This window comes from Colletotrichum orchidophilum (genome assembly GCF_001831195.1).
Source record: "Colletotrichum orchidophilum strain IMI 309357 chromosome Unknown Scaffold_167.1, whole genome shotgun sequence".
Taxonomy (NCBI): Eukaryota; Fungi; Ascomycota; class Sordariomycetes; order Glomerellales; family Glomerellaceae; genus Colletotrichum; species Colletotrichum orchidophilum.
In genome coordinates, this window is record NW_019173123.1 from 1 (window position 1) to 23915 (window position 23915).

Here is a 23915-nt window from a genome sequence, read left to right on the forward strand (position 1 = left end):
GGCGTTTCGACGCCACGTTTCAGATGCAAGTCGCCGTTATTTTCGGTGGAAAGAGTGGCAGATGGATGGGCTGGAGAGTAGATGCTTTTATGTCCAGGTTGGCGGGAGAGGATTGGGGGAAGGGGGGGGTGGCGGGGGGGCGGGGGGGTGTGGGGTGGTAGGGTGTGGGGTTTGGGGGGTGGAGTTGGGGGAGTATGTTGTGGTTAGTAGGTGTTGTATGAGGGGGAGGGGGGGGGGGTGGGGGTTGGGGGGAGGGTGGTTTTGGGGGGGGGGGGGGGGGGGGGGGGGGGGGGGGGGGGTGGGGGGGGGGGGGGGGGGGGGGGTGGCGTTTTTTTTTTTTTTTTTTTTTTTTTTTGGTGTTTTCTCTAGGTGCGGTTCTCGTTTCTACGTTTGTGAACGGCCGATGATGTTGACGAAGGTGGTGGTCAGCATGTCTCAGCCTGTTGGTCGGAGTGACAAGGTCTGTCCGGCGTTTGCCTGGTTGGTTGCTGGATGGGAGGGTTCATTGGGGGTTGAGAGTGCCCGGGGGAAGGGTAGGTGCAGGCGAGAGAAGTCAGATTCGGGGCGTTTGGTGGGGTATCTGCGGCTGTTGAAACTCGGGAGAGTTGGCGATGGGAGGAATTAGGAGGGGGGGGTCGTTTGGATGAGACGGCGGCGGGGGCCGGAGGGGGAGGGAATGCAAGCAGCTCGCCGTCCGGAGGGTTCGGTGAAGGGGGGGGAGCGAGCGGGTTTGCAGGTGTGATTACTCAGGTTTTGAACTTCGGGACGGGGCGTGGCGGACGGGGGAATCTGGGTTGTGGGTTGGGTCGGGGCCTGCCTGAGCTTAGGTAGCTAGAGAGAAAATGTGCAGATGTCAATTTGTGTCAAGTGTAACAAATGGTCGATGTAGAAGAAGGCTGAGGCGAGGGGGCGAGAAGGGCATGGCATGCGGGCGTGATGTGGCAACGGGGACGGGCAGGTGCATTGCCGGCGCGCCGGGCGGTGGCTTTTTGTGACGGAGAAATCATTCGACTTGTTGGAGAGGGGGGAGGGGAAAGGAGAAGGGAAGGAAGTTGGGATGCTATTTATGGGAGCGGGTAGATGTGCCTCTGTCGGGTAGGCAAGGTAAGGCATCCGAACGTCAGATGGGACATTGGGATGAACGAGATCGTTGGGATGAGATCCCTTTCCCGATGTACGGACGCGGGGTGGGACCGTCAGAAGTTCGGACCGGGCCGAAGAGGTTGTTGATGATTGTCGGGGTTACGGAGACGGCGAGTGGGGCAAATTCGTCGGATGAGGTGGGGTGGCTGAAGGGCGAGTGGGTCAATCGCCGGTCCTGTGGTTTCGAGGCATGTGCGATGATATCCCCTTGCGTAGTAGCCAACGGTGGTGAGTGTGGGTTACACCCGGTTCATATTCACATGGCAATTCGGTTTTTTCTGGCGTTCTACAAGACCTGCCGTGTTAAAGGCTCGGGGACATTCACATGAAGCGACGTTACGAGCCTTTGAGAAGTATTCGACACCTTCATGCAGAGTGCATTGGAAATTTGCAAGGAAGAAATCATGGTAAGCGTACTTGATCAGATGGCATTGCTACCTAGATGATACACGTTGAATTTAGGGACAACGGCTATGCGAGTCTATATGATTGATGTAGGTAGGACCCTGTGCAAAGGATATTGGATAATCGGTTTTCCAAAAGTAACTTCCGCCTAGACAATTTTCAATATGTCGAAAAGGAGTCTTGTTGCTGATTCCAAATCTGGAGAATTCTGATATGAATGTTCCTCTCTTATTATCCTCAAGGTATGTGCATTCAAACATGCCCCATTTTCGATCAGTTTTTTCGTGGCAGGCAAGCTCGCCGTCAAGCTTTCTATCATCCATGCTCGTGTGATAGGTCCGCATTCTCTTCTTTTATCTATCCCAGTGGCTTTCACAAGCAATCCAAGTGTCCAACGCGTCCAGATGGTGTGGCCACCAATTCCGAGCTGAAAGTTGACATCAGCCCCCTTTTCTAGACACAGGCTAATCATGTCCAACCTGGGCGACTTCCCACCAAGTGCATCCATAAGCAATGGCCATTGCATGGGATGCTTTTCGTTCATTGTGGGAATGAGTTTGCGGCTAGGAACACGGAGGAGGCGTTTGAACAGCGGTGATTTGGGCTTGTCGAATCTGTGTCCGATCTCTCGAGATTCCCGCAACTGCCGGAAATCCCAAGGTACCAAGCATCCAAAGGATGCCTTCTCCCTGACATATTCAACCAGGCCAAGCCGCACCGTAAGCGATAAGAAGCTAGATCCTGCATCAGGATAGTCCTCCGGGTCAAGCCAATTGCGTTCCTGTAAAACGGCAAGGTAAAATTCTGCGAGCCGAGCTTTATCGTCCCCAATCATCTGCTCAGATGCCTTGCATAGAGAGTCGACTAAGGTTACCATGGTAGGAACGTTCTCTTTTCTTATTCGTGATGCCGCTTCAAGGCAACATTCAGCAAACCTTACCATCTTCTCCCCAAGATTTTTGTCGCGTCGTCTTTCATCACTGGCTCTAAGTCTGCGTTCAATCAGAACACTCTTGAAGGCCGACAGATATGCAGAACAAATGCACATTCCACAGTCCAAGTTTGACGTTGCAGCCCTGATTTTCGCCTCAATTTTTGGGCTCCGAATAAATTCTTTCACAGTTTTGTGGAGATATTGCACCGATCCGAAGCCGGCAATGCCTTCCTTGACTGACGTCGGCGATGTCACCTCAAGAAGCCCTCGACAGCGACTATTTATCCTGCGACGAAGTGTATTGACTCTTTCGCGCATTTCAGCTTGTGTATATTCGCGGATCGGAAGTCGAATGGAATGTTCAATCTCTTCGTCAGCAAAAGAGAACAGAATCGCTGGTGGTGATGTGTCCCAGGCGTCCAAGAGTCGGAAATACTGTGCTGCATGTTCAAAGTAGAAGGGGTCCAGAGATTCGAGCATAGCACTGTAGAGATTCTCCAGCTCCTGTGGTAATTGGTCAAGTCTTCTCTGCATGTCGGAGGCCCTGTCGTCGTTTCCCATGCCAGAGAGAAGCGACTTTACCACCAGACTGACCCACAGGAAGACTCCAGCAGCTTTGGTTGCTACGTTATCCTCCAGTTGACTGGCGTACCCGGGCTCTCGTATTGCTAGTCGCCTAAAACCCGCATTTTCGCGGAAGTTCTTGGCAATGAAGCTTCTGATATCCTTGTAGGTGAGGTCCTCAAGCTTCAGACTCGGTTTGTGCTGGAATGCATCTTCAAAGACAACCCAAGGGCGACTAGAGACACATATCTTGATCTTTGGGTAACGCAGAATGGCTTCGATCAAATCAATAAGCTTCTGTGACTCGCCCGAGAACTCGTCAAGCCCATCAATGAAAAGACATATGTTTCGTTCTCGCTGAGCTTCAAGTACCACAAGCGGAAGAAGTGCTTCCAGCTCAGGCTCCGTCATGCGGGGAGGCTTCTCGCCAAACAAAGACATCGCTTCCCAAGAGATAGGCGCCACATGCGGTATAATGTCTGGGCAATGCTGGAGGATCTGGAATATGAGAGACAAGTAAAGACCCTCTGGCGATGCCTCTAATTCCTTCCCGGATGCCCAAAAGTAGAAGGACGCGATGATCAAGGATCGGCCCTCAGCCCACTCCAGTAGATCGCTACGGCATCGTTCGAACTGAGATGCAGGATCTTCTTTTGCGATTCTCAAGTCATCTCCTGAGTTTGAACCACAGATGAACTTCATCAGAGTTGACTTTCCGGAACCAGCCTTCCCTGTGATCCAGTAGAGCTGATCATCGGACTTGAGCCAATCTTTGAAGTTTGACCATTTTTCTGAACCCTCTGAAGGACGCTCAAATATCCACCGGAACGTCTCCTTGTGTGCGTTGATGATTCTTGAGTGCCGATCATCCATGACTTTATAATCAAAGCTTGCTAAGAATGTATCCTGGAGTTCCTTTTCGCGATCCTGCGATATTTTGATTGATGATGGGGGGCCTAGCCTCTCGCCGTCACCCAATCTGTCTGCTGAGTCAAAACGAATTCGCTGAAGGATGCCGCGTCGTAGTTCGATGGCGCTCTTTAGACGCTCTCGAGGTTCGGTTGCGAGAGAACGGACAATAGAGGCTATGACCGCATCGCCGGGTGCATTGCACGAAGTTTCTTGGCCTTCAACGCGGGAGGTGCTTGTGAAGGTACCAGTGTTGTTCTGAATGATGTCAAGCCTCTGAAGAATGGTGGCTTGTTGCTCTTCTGACTTCGTAGCGTAATCTCTGTATTTGACGACTAATTAGCCGCGAGGCCATGTTTTGAAATAAACGAGGATCGTCTGGCATCATGCATGGAAGCACGAGCTCGCCCGATCTGGTTTTGGGCAAGGTCGAAGGAGCGTAATGATTCGTACCTCAAAGATTGAAGCAGTGAAGTGTTCAGAATCTGACTCAAAGACGCAACCTCGCCTCTCAGATCCTCAATCTTCTTCTCATTCCAGGTGGCCTTGAACGCGTTGATGACGACCGCACGCGTAGTTTTGTCGTCCTTTATGCCGATACGATCCAGAGAGTTCGCAATATCTCTAAACTTCTGGGAACATGCGTCCGAAACTTTTCTCATCTCAGCGTGTTCCGGCAATAGTTGTGCACGCTCGTTGTCGGGTCGTCCAAATCGGTCTGCGGCAGCCTGCTGGCTATTCACGAGATTGCGGAGGTCTCGCAAGTCCTTTGGAGCGCTTCCGCCGGCGCGATGAATCTGGAGGCATTTGTTCCCAAACTTTGTCGCGAATTCGACGAATTGTAGAACGTTGCCGGCGAGGGCAAAAGCTGCGACCGCTTCTGCCATGTCCCCAAAGATGCGTTTGCGGATTGTTTTTTCGAAAAGAAAAACAAGTGAGCGAAAGTACTGGTTTCGGCGAGAATGTGAGGAGGGGCCTCCATATTATCATCCATCAGCTTCGCCTCAAAATAAAAACTGTGTGGCACCAGCAGTCTCGATTGGTTGTGGCTAGGCTTACGAATTTCTTCTCATTGTCACCCTCATTTGGTTGTGGAATCGCTATTGGCGGACAGTGCATGTGGCATTTGGTCACATGCATTGCATATTGCGAATATAGAAATGCTAGCATGTAAATCTTACTCGTTGGTCCAGACACACCAACTATTTGTTGGCAGTTTTAGACGCTCAGAACATCCAAAATCCACCTCATTAGCACAGATTCTTCCGTGCTATACATGACATGGCCCTACTTACTGTTCTCCAAGATGCAGAGGTTGCTTTGAAGCACGCCCTCACCAACAAGATTGTGCTGTCCAGAGACAATGCCAAACTGATGTAGGAATGATTCAACATTTTGGCATCGTCTTCCCAACTGACTCACAATTTCAATTGCCTGAGGTGGGCAGAGACAATGGAAGAACCTCCAAGAGGGGCAGACCAAGGAGATGCACATGCAATGCGACCTCATCACGAGTTCATGACTGCTGATACGGACGCCGGCGGTGACGATGATGATGCCGATCAGTCTTTTCGAGCGGACATCAATGCCTCTTCCTCCAGTCCCGCCAGTCAGGCTGAGACCATGGGTCCGCCCCATGGCGTTCTCATTCCACTGCGAACACCGAGATGTATATCAACATTGACAACGATGGGTTTCTCCCCAATATCGACTAGAACAGATCCGACTGCGAATTGCCAAGAGCTAGAAACCAGCAGAAAATAAGTAAATGGCAGGTGAACCAGACTTAATAAATAGTCAAAGTAGTCACAATAAATAACTGAGTTGTCAAATGGCTTGACACGCATAAGGTCAGCAAGCTGTCCAAGTCTTGAATATAGTGTACACTGCAAATGTGGTTGTCATCAAAGCTGCAGCCGAACCTTCGATCCTTGACGAAACTTTGGGGGAGAATATGAGAAACAGGAAAAATCGCCGATGACGAGCCGCAGAATCTATGCCTTTCTGCCAGGTTGTCGCGTGCAGAGTGAGCTGTCACTCCAAGTTAAGCGCAGCGTTGCGTCCGATCGAATCCCTGTGAGTATCACCTTGGCGCGCACGGGACGCCTACTCTCGGCCGGCGACGCCAGGAACATCCATTTTTGGTATTGTGCCTGTGAGAGGTAAATTCAAACGTCTAGGGGCCAGTTCGTCGGTTGGAAATAGATGGATTGTGTGACATTAATGGTGGGTTGGGTGGAGATCCAGCGTCTTAGCACCAACATTAAGTTCCAGATTGTGCCTGGCCGATCCAGGGTCCCGCCGGTTACGCATGAACGACAGCGGAAGAGCAGCGATATTACCGAGTCATTGGTTATAAACAAAATGCTGGTATCTGTCAGCCAAATGCTAAGACGCGGCGAAAACGAGCCCCCTTAGTGGACCGAGATGATGACCGAACTAAGAGTTGCTAAGAAAACGCGTGTTGACAAGGTCCTTTTCTGGTGCCGGCCGGCGCGCCGGTGACCCGGAAAAGTTCACGTCGAGGTCCTCCGGGACCCACTCGACCGCCAGCGACGGCATCTCATGGTGGGACGACAGCCCCCCAAAAGCCATCTACTTGGTAAGCGACTGTATCTTAACACCCAACTGCTAAGATGTGGGAAACCTCATGACCATGGTGGAATTAGATGCTGAAAATAGTGGCTTCCTTGTCCTAATCCACTTCTAGCGTACAATCACTAAGACTTAGAATAGAGATTGTGATTTGTACTAGGCGAAGCTTTTAAGCGAAGGGCATAATGGCTCCCTGATATGACTTCACAGAGGATATAAGAAGATTGAGATCTCGTCTCATCGAGAGGGAAAATTCTAGATCATCATCCGATCTGCTGGACATCAAGCGCAAGCGCCATTTTCCCCCTTCATCTGACTTTTTGTAAAAGTCCTTCTTAATCCCTTTGCTCGCCCCTTGTCCCAGTACTTCTTGACGAAGCTTTCCACCATGACGACTAAGCAGGTTCTGTCTCTTCTTCCTCTTCTCTTCAGCGCGGGCTGGTCATCCCCGGCGCCCTTCCCTCCCAGGGGAAGTTATCCCGGCTTCCCATCTCCGGAAGGTAGCAAGCCTGGCTTCGCCCCCACCAATGCCGTCCCATCCTTCCCTCAGGAATCCGCCGTTGCCACCAAGATCAACGATGCCGCAAAACCCGCGGCCAGCAGGACTCCGAGCAAGGGCAATAGCACGAGCAGCGGCCCAACCCTCCCCGCCGGCTACGCAAAGATTATCTTCCAGGATGACTTCTCAACGCAAAAGGCCGGCGCCCTGCCCGACTCGTCAAAGTGGACCTTTGACGTCGGCACCGGCTACCCCGGCGGCGCCGCCAACTGGGGCACGCAGGAGATCCAGACCTACACAAAGGATACCAAGAACATTGCCATCTCGGAGAGCGGCACCCTGACCATCACGCCCATCAAGAGCGGCGAGTCATGGACCTCGTCACGCATCGAGACGACCGCCGCGCAGGACTTCACCTGCCCGCCAAAGGGCAAGCTGCGCATGGAAGCGAGCATCATGATCCCGGCCTCGGACCCGTCGACCCAGTCCGGCATCTGGCCCGCCTTCTGGTCCATGGGCGCCGCGTTCCGCACAAACGTGTCTTCGTGGCCCAGCGTCGGCGAGATTGACATGCTCGAGGTCTCCAACGGCGTAGGCACGGTGTTCCAGACGGCCCACTGCGGCGTCATTGGCGGTGGGCCATGCAACGAGAAGACGGGCCTCAGCTCCAGCGTCGAGTTCCCGCGCGGCCAGTTCGTCAAGATCGCGAGCGAGGTCGACCGATCCGCCGCCGGCGGGTTTGCGAGCGAGAAGCTTGTGTGGTACGTCAACGACAGGAAGACCAAGACCATTACGGGCCGGGAGGTTGGCGACGAGGCCGTGTGGAAGAACCTTGCGCAGACGCCCAAGATGATTTTGCTCAACGTCGCTGTCGGCGGCGAGTTCCCCGATGCCAAGGCTGGTACCACGACGCCCAACGCGCAGACGGTCGGCGGCAAGGACTCCCGGATGGAGGTCAAGTACGTTGCTGTTTACAGCACGTAAATTCTTTGTTTTCGTGCCATCTTTTCGGATGGGCATTTAATTCTTTCTCTTCACGACGGTCTTGCTCTGGTCCGGGGATCAGCGCTGACTGACATTTGCATGGCAACTTGGAGCGGCGTTGTCAAATTGTTTGCTAATTTTCTTGGTGTTTGTGCGCGAGTCTTGTTTTTGTATATTAGTATACTTGCGTAAATGAAATAACACTCAAACCATAACTTTGATCTCCATTTCTTCATTAGAGTGAAACAGCTTTACTTAAGGTAGACCAGCGTGGCCGGCTATCAATTCGGCCTGACCGACGATGTTTCGGTGCTAAATCCCACCCCTCAGTGAAATTTTCAGTACTACCTCTTCAATCCTTGAGTCGGTCAGACGTATTTGTGGCAGTATTCAGGGCATCTCATATTGCTGGGCATGAACATTCACTCATTGTGGAAAACAGACAAAAATTGAACAAGGAAAAAGTCTTGTTGAATTGTGCCACTGAAAAATTGGCGTAAGTCGCAGAATTACGCGGCATACTATGTACAAAGAACTTCTAATATGTACCGGAAAAGATACACGTCCCCTCTATAAACAATCGTCGATCGCTCTCACACGCAACCAGATTCTACCTAGCACTCTCTAGTACTTGGCAGAGCGGCGGGCCTTGCGGGCACGGCGGCGCTTGCAGCCGGAGGGCTTGCTGGGAGCAGGGGCGGGGGCAGCAGGGGCGCTGGGAGCAGCGGTGGGAGTGGCCGAGGCGGCGACGCTGGTGACGAGGGTAGAGGGGCCTCCGGCAGCGGGGGGCGCGGCAGCAGCCGGGGCGGAGGCAGAAGGAGCAGCAGCCGGGGCAGAGGGAGCAGCAGCCGGGGCGGAGGGAGCAGCAGCCGGGGCGGAGGGAGCGGGGGCGGGGGCAGGGGCAGAGCCGGAGGAGCCACCAGCAGCGTAGACAGCAGGACCGGGAATGACGTAGCTGCCAGATGGTTAGTCCCTGGATACCGCTTTACGGAATAAATGTGGCTGAGAGTACTTACTTGGTGATGGTGTTGTAGATGTTGATCAACACACCGGGATCAGTGGCCTTGTAGGCACCAGGGAAAGCAACACCCTCAGGCTTGGCGGTACCAGTGCCCTCAATCTTCAACTGATAGCAAGACTAAGCGTCATAGTTAGCTGGACAAGTCCACAGAAAGTTGTCAATGATGTCGACTAACCATGTAGTACTGAGCACCGTCCTCGGAGCCGGCGGCGTGGAGGGCGATAGTCTCGGCGCGGAGCAGGTAGTCACCAGGGGCGATGTCAGAGGGGATGACGACATTCTGCTTGCCGCAGCCCTCGTTGATGAGGTCGTTACCCCAGGTGTTGTTGTTGGCGAAGTAGCCCGACTCAAAGATCTTGAAGAAGGAGCTGGAGCCGTCGGCGGTGGCGGCGTCGGCGACGGAGCTCAGGTAGACCATGACGGGGCCGTGGTGGGCGCCGCCGATGGCCTCCTCGGAGCAGGCACGGGTGTTGTGCTGGTGCATCTCGACGGTGATGGTGTCGCCGGCCTTGACGCCGCAGGTGCTGGTGGCGGCGGCCGAGTTTGCGTTGCAGCGCATGTCGTTGGACGTGGGGTCCTGGACGGGGGAGTTGGAGGCCTATCGTGGCCATGTTAGTCTCGACCGAGGATATATGAATTGATGAAGCTTCTGTGTAAGTCGACTTACGGGCATGCGGACGCAGCTGGACGCCTGGTCAACACCGTTGACCCAGAGTTGCTGGAAGATGGCGTGGCCGGCAACCATGTTGGCCATGGAGGCGGTAAGGGCGAGAGCAGCGACGGACTTCATCTTGATAGTGTTTTGGTGGTTGTTTTTTTAAAAAAAAAAGGACGGTGATTCCGGGCGTTAGAAGAAAATGTGCACACAAAAGGTGAGAAGTGAGTGAAATGACGCCGGCGTCGAGCTGTAGAGAATGACTGAAAGTAAAGAGTGGACAGATGAGTGACTGGAACTGTTGAGGAGACAAAACAAAACTCTCTTTCTTCGAAACGAGCAGACCGAGATGCTATATGTATGCCTCCCAGCTTTCTCGAACCCCCCCTCCCCTCTCTTGAACCACCACATCGTTCTCGGTCTCCTTCTCCGCGCTGCCCGGCATGGTCAGGCCAGTTCAGAGCTGCCAAGCCTAAATTCTGGATAAGGGGGCCTGGGGGACCGCAATCCCGTCCCACTGGCCCACGACGCCGCCTGACCGGTTCAACTAATCAACAGGGATCCGATACCTCAAAGGGAAGCGTTTAATCTCTATTACGCAAGGGTCGTCAGGACTGTAGTGACACGCTTCCCGCCGTAAAGAAGCAGTCGAGGCCGAGCTGCTCCTGGTCACAGGTTCACCCGATCGTTCATTGAAGGAATAATCTTGAAAGGGGTTAACGTTGTGGGGATGGCCGTTGTTGTGTCTAAATTGCGGGATGCGCGCCTTGCATCTTCGGGTGCGCGGGTGACGCGCCCAGTTCGGATGGTGGCTCCACCAGGGTCAAGCAACTTTAGCCAGTTGATGCGGCTTCTATTCGGCTGTTTCTGATCTGGGACTCGGGCAAGACGGACATCCCTGGCTTCTGTCGTCCTAACTTGATCCCAAGCTTAATTTAACCCCTTGGAGGACATCGATGTCCTGGAGTTGGGTCCAGCCTAGGATTCCACCTTGAGCGGACCTCGCGGTTGGCCGTCCGAACCTGAAACACAAGCAGCATTGAGCCCCTGGCGCTACTGAGTTTGGCCAAGATAAGACCACCGGCAAACCGCTTACTGAGTTTTCAGCCCTTTCTGTCCTTTTTGCCCTTTTTATCATGTAGACTCTGGTAGGGTTAGTGATATAAGAGGATGAATGTAATCCGGAGGGGTTCTTACTCACTGTGTGTCATCGACGGAGGAGCCATATCTTGAGACAAGTCTCCCAGTAAACTTTTGTATTGGATGTTGGATAGATTAAACCTTAGCCTCGCGAGATTGACGGATCGCCAACATATACTTTGTACCCGCATGTCTCTGTGGGCCAAACCGTTTTACGCTATTGGCACAGGTCAACCCAGGTCTTGAATGATTCCGATTGGGCCCAGGAACGATCCGTGATCGTCGTCCTCCCAGTGGCGAACGAAAGCCCTGGGGCTCGATGGATTGTGTCACCCAAAGTGGTCCATTCCTGGATAAGCCCTGAAAGCTGCTGTTGCTGGCGTGCGCCAGTGCCGCTGACGGACACGTGCGTCAAGGATATAGAGGACTTTACAGATAGCCTTTGAGAAGTTGAGGGGGAGAGGAGACGCAGCAAGCTGAGTTGACTAGTACACAGCCGCTCCTGACTCAAACTGCTTGCTTCGGCAGTTCCCTTTGCGGTTACTGGTTGACTTAATTCGTTCGCCGCACTGACGCCCTTGACCAGCTCCAGCCGCATATGAACACCCATAAAGAGATAAGTTGGATCAATATTCCGTCAGCACCTAGGTTCTCAACTTCTCACTGGCTGTAATGTGGAGAGTATACGGTGGTCCCCAAGCCTCCAGGCGGGAAATCATCTCCGAGTGAAACGAGCCCAGATCTTGGGAGCCAGTTTGGGACGGATAAAAATTTTCTATTGGGGGTCCTTTGTTTTTTTTTTTGCTGCCCACACTTACACTGAAGGGGGTAAAAGGACTAGTGCAGCGCAGGTCACCGCCGACCCATTTACACATGTAATCATTTTGAAACCAGGGCCGTCACTTCTGGCGCCTGGACCTGCATGGATGATGGCGCCAGCCGCCGACGAGCTGCAACGGGGAACGGCTACGGCAAGACACAAAGTCTTGGCTATTTCTTGCCGTCCTTAAAGGAAATAAGGTCAATTATTGTGGCCATGCGTCTGGCGGCAAGTGAGATATCGTACGTCATAGGTCCAAAGTCCTAGAGTCTGAGAGCGACTTTCTGTCGTTGCGCATAATCGTGATAAGTATCTGAGATTGCTCATAAATACTCTGTAAATCAACTTCCACTCAAGTGTTTTTGGACACGCATCTGATTACTTTTCCTGGTTAACCGCACTTCAATAGTGGTAGGTTGATTGACGAAACTGGTCAAGTAAATTTGCAGTGGTCTGATTATAGGAAATGAAGCAAAAACTATTGGTGGGCGTCCTTTCATGATTGACAGGTGAAGCACCGGCACTTTTTTGCCGGTTTAAAGACGGTGTGCATCAGTCAAAAAATAAGCTTGATGCTCTGTCTGATTTAGCTCATGTTCCTGAGCTATTCCCGACGAGACACATTGGCCCACTTGGCCGAAGAAATATTCTGGAACTTGTGGATTCCTTATCAAGGTATCCGTATCCCAACTTCAACTCGTACTCGCGTCGAAGATCCGAGTATTTTTTGGCTCCTTCATTCCCAAAGTCCGATTCAAATGCTCGCAGTATGCAGGTTTTGGCCGCGAAGTGGGTTTTCTAGTCAACTGCTCGCCGCAGTGACGACGGGATTTTCAGGGTAGACCGTCAGGTGACTGCGGAACACGGTACAGGATAGATTTCATTTCTGTCCCGAGTTTGCCCTTCGTTGATGAACGATGCCTCCACGAGTTAAAACTCCTCTCTTATGGTCTGAGACCGTAGTCTTCTCGTCCAAGTCTCTCGCGTTTATCAGACACCAGTTTGCATTCGACGCACAACTCAATTGTGAACCAAAGGGTGAACCATCGGCGAGAGCAATGCTGTCGAATCGCGACGGCGCACGCCCTTGACACTTTGCTCGGCTTCAGCAAACGCAGTCGGCTTGTCGCCTACTGAGTAATTGGAATGCATGTTCATCGGGTATATACCGTGATGATCGACATTCTTTCTGCATTTTGGTGAGCTGGCCGCGCCTTATCGCTGGTCTGTGATCGTCATGACCTGAGGCAGTGGCGCAGGCGCATTCCGCATCTCAACCGCAACGCGGGTATCGTGTATGCGTCTGTCAAACATCTTGAATTCAAAGACGCCCTCGAGCTCACGTCGAATATTGGCCAGCTGCTCGTGAGCCTTGAGGATCTCATCGGGCTTGTTGTCTTGGTGAACATGAACTTTGATCAGAAACATCCATCGCTGCCCAGGATCCGCCGGCGACATGGTATCCCATGTGGCGGTTTGCGTCAGAGGTCCATTGTCGCCATTCATCTGGAGAATGTAGTGTCTAGAAAGACAAAACTCAACGTCCTCACGGAAAAACTGATAGGTTTCCTCAATGGCCTCGCTCTTGAACCTGCATATTGTCAGATCGCTATCACCAACAGCTGGTGACCAACACAAACTGGTAATTGTTGTCTTTCATGACAGACAACAAATTCCGTTGCTCCCAAATCTCAGTCTTTTTGCGCTGAGTGACCGACGAGCGAACCTGGGGAGGATCAGGGAAATCGGTCCATCGGAGGGTACCGGCGCGTGCATTGAAGTCCACTTCCGGAGCGGTCGGGCCGAAGTCCTTATCCTTGAAGACCTCATATCGGGCCTGGAGGATGTAAGATTGACGGCTCAGTTGTTGGTGCAGGTCTTTCCACAGCATAATAATGTCCTTGCGAGGGGTTTTGACGATGGAATTCTGATTCGAGATCCCGCCGGGTTTGCCTGGGCCTTTGAAATAGAGGACGCGATGGAGGCTCTGCCACGCTGGCATAGCGCAGAGACCACCCAAGACAGAGCATGCCGCCTGGATGTCGTCGTCGTCCACGAGCGTCGTGAGAAAGAGCTCGTACATATTGATTGACGAGTCGGTCAATGCGGGCGGCGAATGCGAAGAAGAATCGGGGCAATGAGACGTGATGGATTCACGAAGGCGCCTCCCGTCAAGGAGGTGAATGTGAAGGTCCCACGAAACCGCCCCACCAATACGTTCCGCGCCAGGTTAGTCACGTGCCCTCCCGTTACTGGCGCGTGGACGCCGTCGCGCTTCCAGCTTTCTCTCGGTAAAGTGGCTGTGCCCCACCAAAGCTCGCCGCTTCCCTCCCAAGCTTTGAGCTTCGGTCTCCGACATGCGAACATCGCTCTTTCAAGTCAATGGGCGAATACTGTCTCAATTGCTAAGCCGGCGCACCATCCATTTGACTTCCATCATGTCGACCTCGAGCTCGTCAGCTACGAAGCGGAAGCAAAGAGATTCGATCTCTCCCCCACCAGTCAAGCGGAAAGTCCAGAGCGGCACGACGAGTAAGCTATTCTTTTGCCCACACCACGGATCATTGCTAACTTTCGACTCTCTGTAGAGAATGCGGTTGCAAACTTCTTCAAGCCGACGTCGCAAAAGCCAAAAGACCGCACGATATGGACGGAACGCGCACCCAACGAGGATACTCCCGCCACACTGCTTGTCGGCCGTTACGAACCAGAGGAGCCCTCGACCGAAACGGAGAAGAGGAGGAAGGTCGCTGCCTTTGACCTGGTATGATAGCTTGCATGGATCCACACGGACCAAGCGATCGAAATTGACGGACAGCCGCCTAGGACTCGACGCTAATCACAACAGCTTCGGGCAAGAAACATGCCGATGCTGCCGAGGACTGGAAATGGTGGCACTCTTCTGTTCCTGGGAAGCTGCGGGACTTATACAAAAACGAGGGGTATTTCACCTGTATTCAGCCCTTGAAATTGACTGCAGCAGCTGACATTGACAGATATCGTATTGTGGTACTATCTAATCAAGCCGGCATCGTTCTACATGCCGATCCGAAAGCAAAAACGCCAAAATCAACAAAAGACCGAGTCTCAGCATTCAAACAAAAGGTCAATGCCGTACTGACACAGCTCGATATTCCGACCACCATATATGCCGCCACAGAGAAAGACATTTACAGAAAACCAAGGCTGGGGATGTGGAAGGAGCTCTGCGCAGATTACGACATTTCTGAAGATGTTGACTTGGAGGGGAGCATCTTCGTCGGCGACGCTGGTGGTCGCATCGCGGCATCGAAATTCTCCAAGGACTTCAGTTGTTCAGACCGCAACCTGGCCCACAACATTGGGGTCACATACAAGACACCGGAAGAATTCTTCCTTGACGAAAAACCTCGGGACTTTGTCCGAGAGTTCGACATTGTTCATTTCCCGTACCCAGAGGACCCCAATTCAGAGGCATCAAGTAGTCTGTTTGAGAAGAAAAACAAACAGGACATCGTTCTTTCCTGCGGCCCGCCAGGTGCTGGGAAGAGTACCTTCTTCTGGAAGTACCTCAAGCCCTTGAATTATGAACGTATCAACCAAGACACATTAAAGACGTCAGTCAATCTTAGGTTACTCGACCCTTTCTTTCAGCCACTAATGTGTTGGTAGTCGGGAAAAGTGCGTGCAAGTCGCCAAAGAGCTACTGGGTGAAGGCCAGTCAGTAGCAATAGGTCAGCCACGTAGCTAGTAGTGATTCTGCTGTGTTCAGACACTAACTCAGTCCAGACAACACGAATGCCGATCCCGACACCAGAGCCGTTTGGGTCCAGCTCGCAGCGAAACATAACGTTCCAATCAGATGTGTTTGGTTCAAGACACCCCTCCACATCTGCGAGCACAACGATGTCGTCCGATCTATGAACGAATCTGTGGGTCCGGCTTTGACCTTAATTGCACGACTACCGCTAATTTATTGCAGCTGAACCCCGAGTCGCGAACAGCACTGCCCCGGATGGCCTTCAATGGATTCAAATCCCGCTTCAAGGAACCGAAAGTGAAAGAGGGGTTCCAAGACATCACCGAAGTCGAGTTCAGCTTCCGAGGAACCAAGGATGAACATGAAATCTGGGCCAAATACTGGCTGTAATGTCTTGAATTCGTTCCAGACGGGGCGAACTATTCCCGATTGATGCAAATCTTCCAACGGCTCAGTACATGAGTCCCATGACTTTTAAAAAAGGCCCTACGAGATGGCATAGCCTCCGCATTATCCTCAAAGAACTAACGCTACGAACGTCCACAGTACATTACGCTCATGTCTGACATCAAGTCCTCTTCGCAACGATCCCGTTGGAGACAAGAAGGGGACTTCTTGTAGAGGAACTGGACAAAGCTAAGTACATGTGCCCTTGCTCTAAGCTACGGTTATTCGTATACTATTAGCGGGTTTTTATCACCATCCATATATCCCCGACATTCCAGTGGTGAGAATATCTGCTTGTCAACGGGGAACTGAACCCATGACCAGGAACAAATCTGGGAAATAAGTGCACCTCGATTGCTCTCGAATAAGACGAGGTCGCGCGGGCTCTCTCTCTCTCTCTCTCTCTCTCTCACTCTCTCGCTCTCCCTTGCAAGCGCGTTGTGGCTTCAAAATTTCGAAGTTCTACGACATGGTCGGCTTCGTAGTTCAACTCCGGTGCCGTGCCCGGCAACACGGCCGCACTGATGAGCTGCGTGTTAGGGATCGGGAATGGGAAACACTGCCGGGAGATGTAGCGGAGTAGATTAGATTAGGGATGGACTCCTAATAAAGAGATCAATGATATTGAGCACGGTTTAAATCATCACCCAGCTCAATATTGATGTCACCCGTCCCGCCGTCTAGCTTGAATGGCTAAGCCTCAATCTCTCTTAAGCAATTGTGTCTTTGAAGCCCCCATGCCTTTCTCCAACGTTCAAAATGGACTCGCTTCGGCCACGATAGGTGAGCAAATCTCTTCAGTGGGCAGACTCTAGCCAGCGTCTATATGAAGCAATCTTTGCCCACTCGGTATCACCAGATCGACGAGGCACTTTCACCTTATATACCCAGCTCAAAGGAGCCTCAACTGGCCAAAGTAGTCTTCGAACTTGTCTCTGTAGACCCAAAGAATTACAAAGATGCGCCGACCGAGGAAATAAGACGCGTCCGGACACAATACAGAGGCGCGCCAGTCTTGCACAACGAGCCCCTCGACATCTCAGACGTTGAGTCGGCCCGCACAGGTACGACCGTGGCGATGAACGCCCTCCAGGAACGGTAGGGCGAGCGCGTCGCGTTCTTGACAACCAAAGAATTCCGGGAATTGCTCGTCATCGGTACCCAAGCCTGGCCGCACGTCTTCAACTTGAGTATCCGCAAGCTGCAGAACCTTTATGAGACGGTTGTTGAAGTTGATGGGCGGGTGACGATGGAGGACTTGGAGAATCCGAAGACTCAGTCCATCGATGTTAAAAGCGACCCAGAGCTAGCTCGTGGAAGGTTTGGCGGGTGAGCCTGTTCAAATTTTCCAGAAGCCGGATTAGGAAGCCGTGGCAAGTCAACTGAGTAATCTAAAAGCTGAAAGATTCATGAATCTTGCCATTTGCTTCATACGCTCCTATCTCTAGCCCAATCACGAGAACGAGTTGGCGCAATTGGCGAGATCCATGGGTTTCAGTGTTTCCGTGTCTTCTGAGCTGTGACCTACGGTAAGATCGGCCGCCTGCATATCGCAGAATCATCCAAGGCTCATATCTGTATAGATCAAAATGACATCCGGAGGAGACGGCCGAGGGCACGCTCCAGACGCCGCAGTTGGATATTAATACTGTTGCGGCAGGTGGCGGCGCGACCTCGGACTAGAATAATATCTTGTTTGCGTTTGGACCGGTCGTATTTATCACATCCTACCAGCAGCTCTGTGGTGATAGTGACTGATTTACAACCTATATAGTCTGCTGGCGCCCACCCTGGATCTATTTGCTACCGCAAGGGATTTCTACCGCAAGGGCAGGCCCCTGACACTTACCGACGCAAATCTCTCTAGGCCGTTTCCGCCCAGGATATTGCCCTTCGATTTTCGGACCGAAGGAGACCGAGCTATTCCTAAACCTGGCGATATAAGGGTACTAACAGCTCGCTGATGATCCGGAAGCCCGAGGGTTTGTGGGGCTTTATTCGCCAATTTGTTGAACACCACAAAGAGGAGTTTGGTCTCGTCCTGGACTGCGTTATTCTGGTGGAGTATATCCGCTTCCGCGCCCTGGGGAAGACGCCCGACTCGGACCGCAACGGTGCTTCCCCATCACCTTCTTCTCGACAGGGAAGAAGTTTCACAAAGCTCTGCTGATTCAACAGCCAGAGTTCAAGCAAAGACCAACGAGGTTGACCAGATTCAACAATCAGTGTTTGGTCACCAATGCGTGAGCACAGCGGGGCAGATGGGCAGATCACTGCAAATGACATCGGTCTCGGTCAACAGCCAGGACTGGACTACTCATGCGCCATGTTCTCGTCATCAGACGGCCAGGTGGCCAACACGCTGCACTTTCAGTGAGACCTGGGCGCCATGAGCTACGCGGCGGCCTATCAAGCCGATCGCTGGCGTCACTCCCTTCGCCTCGGAGATGTTCTCGTTTCCAACCACCCTGTCGCCAGCGGATGCCATCTTCCCAACATGACGGTGATCTCGCCAGTCATTGACGAAGACACCCAGCAAGTCCTCTTTTGGACGGCTTCTCGGGCTCATCATGCCGACATTTCTGCCGCTTCCATGTCGCCGCATTCAGAGGAGATCTGGCAAGAGGGCGCTTCCTTCTTGTCCTTCACGCTAGTCGACGGGGGCAGATCCAACGAGGAAGACCTTGCGGGGATCATGTTCAAGAAGCCAGCGTCTTATCCAAGGTTATCGGACACGAGGATATGGAATATAACGTGGGCAATCTGAAGGCGCAGATTGCAGCTAACCAGAGGGGCATCAGACTCGTCCAAGACTCGATCAAGGAGTACGGTCTGCTGACGGTTCAAGTTAGCGCTGTCTGTGCCAGGGAGTTAGTTGCGCAGAAAAAAGCGAATCGCTGACGGGGACCGTCAGAAATACATGCTCGGAATCCAGGACAATGCCGAGAAGGCAGTTTGAAGCCTCCTCCGTTAGGTCCATGATCCGTTTGTAGGCCTACCTCTCCAGGCCGAGGACCAAATGAACGACGGCTCGAAGCTCAAGTTCAAAATCTGCGTCGACCGCAACAAAGATTCTGCGGTCTTTGACTTGACAGGGACCAGTCGAGAGACGTATGGTAATCTCAATGCGCCGCGGGCCATCACCTTCAGCACCATCATCTACGTATCGCGTTCGCTGGTCAAGGAGGACACTCCATTGAATCAGGGTTGCCTGGCACCGATCAATGTCATCATACTCCCGAAACTATGGGCTTCTCCTTCGCTGGGTGCTGCTACTATCGGCGGGAATGTCGAAATGTCGCAGGGGGTTACGGACGTGCTGTTGAGGGCGTTCCAAGCCGCGGCGGCCAGTCAGGGAAAATGCAGCAACTTGACGTTTGAGTACGAAGATGAGATGGTCGACGGGCAGGCGAAGCCAGGGTTTGGGTACTATGAGGTGGGTCGACGCTTGTCTTGTATGCTGTTAGTCCTCGTGTGCTGACTTTCCATCGAAACTAGACCATCGCAGGCGGCGTCGGTGCAGGACCAAGCTGAGATTGGCAATCGGGTGTCCACGTCCACATGACTAACACCAGAACCACCGATCTGGAGTCTTTTAAGGCATCGGTTCCTGTGCATCCTCCGCGAGTTCGGCATCTGGCGAGGATTGGGCGGGCGAGGCAATTATGCTGGCGGCGACGGGTGCGTTCGAGACATGGAGTTCCGCCGGGATTTACACGTCAATATGCCGAGTGAGAGGCGGACGATGTCTGCCTATGGTCTAGCTGGAGGTGAGCCTGGAGCTCTCAGGGAGAATATCTGGGTCCGGCATGACGAGTACGGGACGCGGGAGATCAAACTTGGCGGGAAGAATCGCAGCGAGATGAAGAAGGGAACTCGGATCATCATCAATGAATTTCGCTAGTCGATAATTGTGCGCCGGTTTGCTGACAACTTGGTGGTGACAGGAAGTCCAGGTGGCGGCGCATACGGTGCCTTGTGAGGTTGGCGTCGTTAGGGACGATATGCTGGTATTTCCAGGGTAGGCCGGTAGATGGATGCCGTGCGTCCTTATTACGGCGGCGCCTGATGAGGACGAGGGAAGCTGTTTAATAGAAAGAGTGAGCGAGCACAGCAGTCTTGGAAATTTTGGAGACTTGCCGGGATGTTGGATCAGACTTGGCTCAAAGTTGACGAGTAATTTGTAAATGATCAAGGACCCCAGCTTGGCCTTGGTTGCCGTGTGCCGCGATGCCGTGGTGGTGTCGTAGTGCCGTGGTGCCGTACTTCCGTCCGCGCGCGGTGCCGTGATAGCCGTTGACGAACATTCTTAACATTAGAGTTCCACGCCATTTTGCCGAGGAAACAAATTCCCCCCGCCATGTTTGGGACCAGTGGAGGCCGCTTGCGATGACCTGCATTTGACATGACAGATCCGATCTAACAGATCGACGTTTTTTTCTTTTAAGGTTGAGTTCGTCCCGGACGGCTGCTTTTCGTGATGCAGGCGGTGCCCCACTCTTTAACTTCATTTTATTAAGACATCATCGTATCGACACGTCGCAACAACCCCCCGCTGCTTATTCTTCTCTCGCCGATTTATTCGTGGTACAGTTGAAGCTGTACGATTGCTTGCAGAGAGAAGCGGAGGTCACTGGATTGATTGTTTACTCATGCGCTTGTAAAGCGTGCAGCGACGATGTTCTCGAAGAATGAAGAAAAAGATGAATAACACAGAGGTTGTGGAAATGAAAGGTAGGGCAGATTAAGTGATGATCTCACGTGCACTTTAACAGCTCCCATCGCCTGTGATTAGAGATTACCTGAGGTAAATAAGTACGTACCTATTCTCCTTGGAACCCTGATGGAAAGTCACGTTGTGTCACTCAGGGGGGCAGGCGTGACAGCCACCGTGGGCACTTTCCGCCCGTCCCTTCCCAAGATCCAAGACTGTCACGCAACGACTCAGACCGACAGACATTTTCAAGTCTCATTGAGTTTGCACACTGCCTCGGCCATGAGCAACTGATCTTCACACGATTGGGATGTCCAATTATTTGATTCAAGTCATGAGGATTATATTGTAGGTACATGCTCCCCATGTCTATATATACAGGGAATGGCCAAGGGGCCAAGTGATGGGCATCAGCTTACACACCACAGAAAAGAAAAAAGGAGTTTGTGGTTTGTTCCTTCCTACGTTCTTCAACCAAGAACGAAGTTCACTCGCAGTTTCTCAGAGACGGAGTGCGGCAGGAGCGTCACCATCGCCATCACAGCAAGCTGTGTCGGCGATCGAGACCAGACCTCAAGAACATCAATGGCGCGAGCGAGCCATTTAGCAGGCCTTGAGGGTGGAGTACTTGCAGGCGGTGGAAGAGCCGGTTCCTTTTTTTGTCTTGTTAGCGAGCTGTTCCATCTCAAAAAATGAAGCTATCATGACTTACTGGTCTTCTTGGGCTCGTGGCCGGGGGTGGTGCCCTGGAACTCGGTGCAGATCTCCTTGACGGAGGTGGCGCAGGTGCCGGTGATGGTGGAGGTGTCACCCTTGTTGGAGTTGATGCCGGTGAGCATCTTGCCGTTGTAGGCCTTGACGTTCTTGACAACGACGGTGCGCTTGCCCATGGTCTTGCAGTTACCGCAGGAGCGGTAGAGCTTGCCAAAGTCGACGACGGTGAAGCCGTCAATGGTGACGGTGCCGAGACCGTTGTGCTGGATGACCTTGTCCTCGGCGCCGCGGGCACCACCGCCAATGATGGAGGCGTTGCCGTCACCCTTGAGGGTGAGAGCGTCCTCGCAGACGGCCGTCCACCAGACGTTGTTGATGGTGCAGGAGCCCATGCAGTGGACACCCTCGATCTGGTCGGCACCGATGATGACGTTCTTGAGGGTGGCGCCGTTCTCGAGGAGGAAGACGGCGTCCTTGTTGCCACCCTCGGCCTGGCCAGTGCACTTGACGCCACGGCCGTAGGTCTTCATGCCACCATCAAAGGTGCCCTTGACGGACTGAGCGGCCTTGTAGGTGACGCTGCCCTTGGAGGCGGGGATGGGGAAGGAGGCGCGCTTCTCGATGGCGCCAAAGTTGTTGGGGGAGGACTCGGCGCCGGGGGCGGCGATGACGGCGGAGGCCGAGAGGGCAGCGAGGACAGCGGAGAACTTCATTTTGAATGTGGTGGTTGGTTTTTTAAGAAAACACGTAAAGTTGGAATGAGTTGGAAGTGTTTGACAACGAATGAATAACCACCAGGGTTAAAGAATGTGAGTAGTTGGATTGGTAAAGAGAGACTGTAGCGGAAGATGCTGATGAAAGTGATGAGGAATAAGAGAAGAGAAGGCGTGATAGACGGGACACTGGCAACCTTCTTATATCTTTTGATTCTGGGCAGAATTTAGCAAATGTCCGCTCTCCTTGACTACAGTGTAAACATGCTTTCCCCTTCCCGCAGGAGTCATCCTGATCCTGCATCTCATTCATGCTGCCAAGACCTTTGATAGTGGGACTTGGCAGTCCAGCAGCTCACAGTGACACGGATACACAAGCTTTTGCTCAGGGTTGGGGGTGAACTGAGGCGAGTCTCCAAAAGTTCACTGCCCGCAGTCTGGCCCACGATGGATACACGGGACTTTTTTGCGAGTGGCTAGTCTGTCTCTGGTCCCTGGACGAACCACACACACACACGCACACATACACACACCCCCGACCGAACTCACGGGATGGAAGGACACGGCCTTTGCCTCTGCCTGAATCGAACAAGGACGGGGAATCAACTCGATTCATTTCGGGTAGAGCCCTCCCTCCCCTGTCCATATGATCCACCCCGATATCAGAAAGTGGTTCGGGCGCTTCGGCGAGCCGCAGTCACCAGTGCAGGAACAGTTTGTTTCAATGTTCAAGGGGGGCAGAAAGACTGCCCAGTGGCCTCGAGAGTACACATCATGTCATGGTTGAGAGGCATTCCCGTCGACAATTTTTGCCCACATATATGGGCTCAGGGGTCGCCCCATTACCGTGCCGTATGTGGGATGGAGATGGGGAAGTTGAGCAAGTTGGGGCCCTCACTTTTTCTTTGCCTTGTCAAAACCCGGTACTTACGCTTGCCCAGAGTAGGCTTGCATTTCGTATTTGTCTAAAATGTGGCGCTGTCTTCCTGGTGAGCCATGAAACAAATCAGGGGCTGTCACAGGGTTAGTAGGCATTTGAGATGGAACCTGGTTCAAAGAGGGAAAAAAGGATGGAGTTGAGGATCCACAGCAAGGTCTCTGTTGGAACAACTATCCGTACGGAGCAAGTGTATATCAGAGATTGGGGGGGATTCCTGCAGTCTTGGCAGACGGGCAGGAGTGTCTTGCTCGGAGCTTCTCCCGTGAGAAGAAGGACGTAAAAAGAAGACTTGTCGGCCAGAATCCGCAATGTTTCCGTCGCCTAGCGCGCGGGAAGAGCTCCCATTGGCCAGCACCCTGATTCCGTTTGTCTATCGAAGGGAGATGAACTGGGGCTCTTTGCGATGGAACCAACGCCCATTTAGATGAGACCCGTTACCACGGTCCTGCGTAATTCCCCGCCTCACGCACTGGCGTCGGAAGAGCTGCGGGCAGCAGCAGGACTCAGGAAAAAAAAGAAAAAAGAAAAGTGGCAATGGGACTAGGTACCGTCGGCTTTCGAGCTGGTTTCTCTTGTATTCTTGCGAGAGTTGGATACCGTAACCAAGGCATCGGTACATACTTGTCGCCATGTTCATTGTCTGAAAGATAACCTTGCAGTGCAGCCATGACTGAGACATTCTTGAATAAACTATCGAAGGTTTAGGGGAAATATGTCTACCGTGATTTGTAGTGGATCGCGTTCCCGCGAACTCTGATTTCCTCTGCCGCACAATGAGCGTCCCAGCTAATAATTGACCCCAGGTCCCAGGATGGCACTTTTAAGCCGTCGCAAGCCTGATATTATCTCATTCGAATCTCCTGCTGCTGGCGGCATTGTCAGTGCACGGCGCAGCCCATTCCCCCCTCTTGACCGCAAATCCTGCCCCCATGGATAAGTGCCCGCGACCCCTGTTCGAGCTTATTGACCTTAATCAGCT

General features: G+C 52.7%; 7 protein-coding genes across 7 annotated transcripts; 3 read left to right on the plus strand and 4 right to left on the minus strand.

Annotated features, from left to right (window-relative positions):
• Positions 1 to 2525: 2525 nt before the first annotated feature.
• CORC01_12819 (uncharacterized protein) lies at positions 2526 to 4842 on the minus strand (the record flags this gene model as incomplete). Its single annotated transcript, XM_022624437.1, has 3 exons — positions 2526 to 2534; positions 2669 to 4277; positions 4409 to 4842. The coding sequence occupies 3 exons, from the start codon at positions 4840 to 4842 to the stop codon at positions 2526 to 2528; spliced, it is 2052 nt and encodes a 683-aa protein (XP_022469038.1).
• Positions 4843 to 6938: 2096 nt separating this feature from the next.
• CORC01_12820 (endo-1,3-beta-glucanase) lies at positions 6939 to 8033 on the plus strand (the record flags this gene model as incomplete). Its single annotated transcript, XM_022624438.1, has 1 exon — positions 6939 to 8033. The coding sequence occupies one exon, from the start codon at positions 6939 to 6941 to the stop codon at positions 8031 to 8033; it is 1095 nt and encodes a 364-aa protein (XP_022469039.1).
• Positions 8034 to 8657: 624 nt separating this feature from the next.
• On the minus strand, positions 8658 to 9844 carry CORC01_12821 (glycosyl hydrolase family 61; the record flags this gene model as incomplete). Its single annotated transcript, XM_022624439.1, has 4 exons — positions 8658 to 8988; positions 9050 to 9171; positions 9230 to 9652; positions 9722 to 9844. The coding sequence occupies 4 exons, from the start codon at positions 9842 to 9844 to the stop codon at positions 8658 to 8660; spliced, it is 999 nt and encodes a 332-aa protein (XP_022469040.1).
• Positions 9845 to 12884: 3040 nt separating this feature from the next.
• CORC01_12822 (uncharacterized protein) lies at positions 12885 to 13752 on the minus strand (the record flags this gene model as incomplete). The annotated part of the gene is made up of 2 exons (XM_022624440.1): positions 12885 to 13260; positions 13310 to 13752. 2 exons carry the CDS (start codon positions 13750 to 13752, stop codon positions 12885 to 12887), a joined length of 819 nt encoding a protein of 272 aa, XP_022469041.1.
• Positions 13753 to 14026: 274 nt separating this feature from the next.
• Positions 14027 to 15798, plus strand: CORC01_12823 (polynucleotide kinase 3 phosphatase; the record flags this gene model as incomplete). Its single annotated transcript, XM_022624441.1, has 6 exons — positions 14027 to 14201; positions 14258 to 14433; positions 14496 to 15265; positions 15321 to 15382; positions 15438 to 15580; positions 15631 to 15798. 6 exons carry the CDS (start codon positions 14027 to 14029, stop codon positions 15796 to 15798), a joined length of 1494 nt encoding a protein of 497 aa, XP_022469042.1.
• Positions 15799 to 18244: 2446 nt separating this feature from the next.
• CORC01_12824 (hydantoinase B/oxoprolinase) lies at positions 18245 to 19759 on the plus strand (the record flags this gene model as incomplete). The annotated part of the gene is made up of 6 exons (XM_022624442.1): positions 18245 to 18579; positions 18657 to 18711; positions 18770 to 18808; positions 18863 to 19291; positions 19354 to 19372; positions 19431 to 19759. 6 exons carry the CDS (start codon positions 18245 to 18247, stop codon positions 19757 to 19759), a joined length of 1206 nt encoding a protein of 401 aa, XP_022469043.1.
• A 1413-nt stretch (positions 19760 to 21172) lies between these two features.
• Positions 21173 to 21996, minus strand: CORC01_12825 (pectate lyase; the record flags this gene model as incomplete). The annotated part of the gene is made up of 2 exons (XM_022624443.1): positions 21173 to 21222; positions 21282 to 21996. The coding sequence occupies 2 exons, from the start codon at positions 21994 to 21996 to the stop codon at positions 21173 to 21175; spliced, it is 765 nt and encodes a 254-aa protein (XP_022469044.1).
• Positions 21997 to 23915: the final 1919 nt, after the last annotated feature.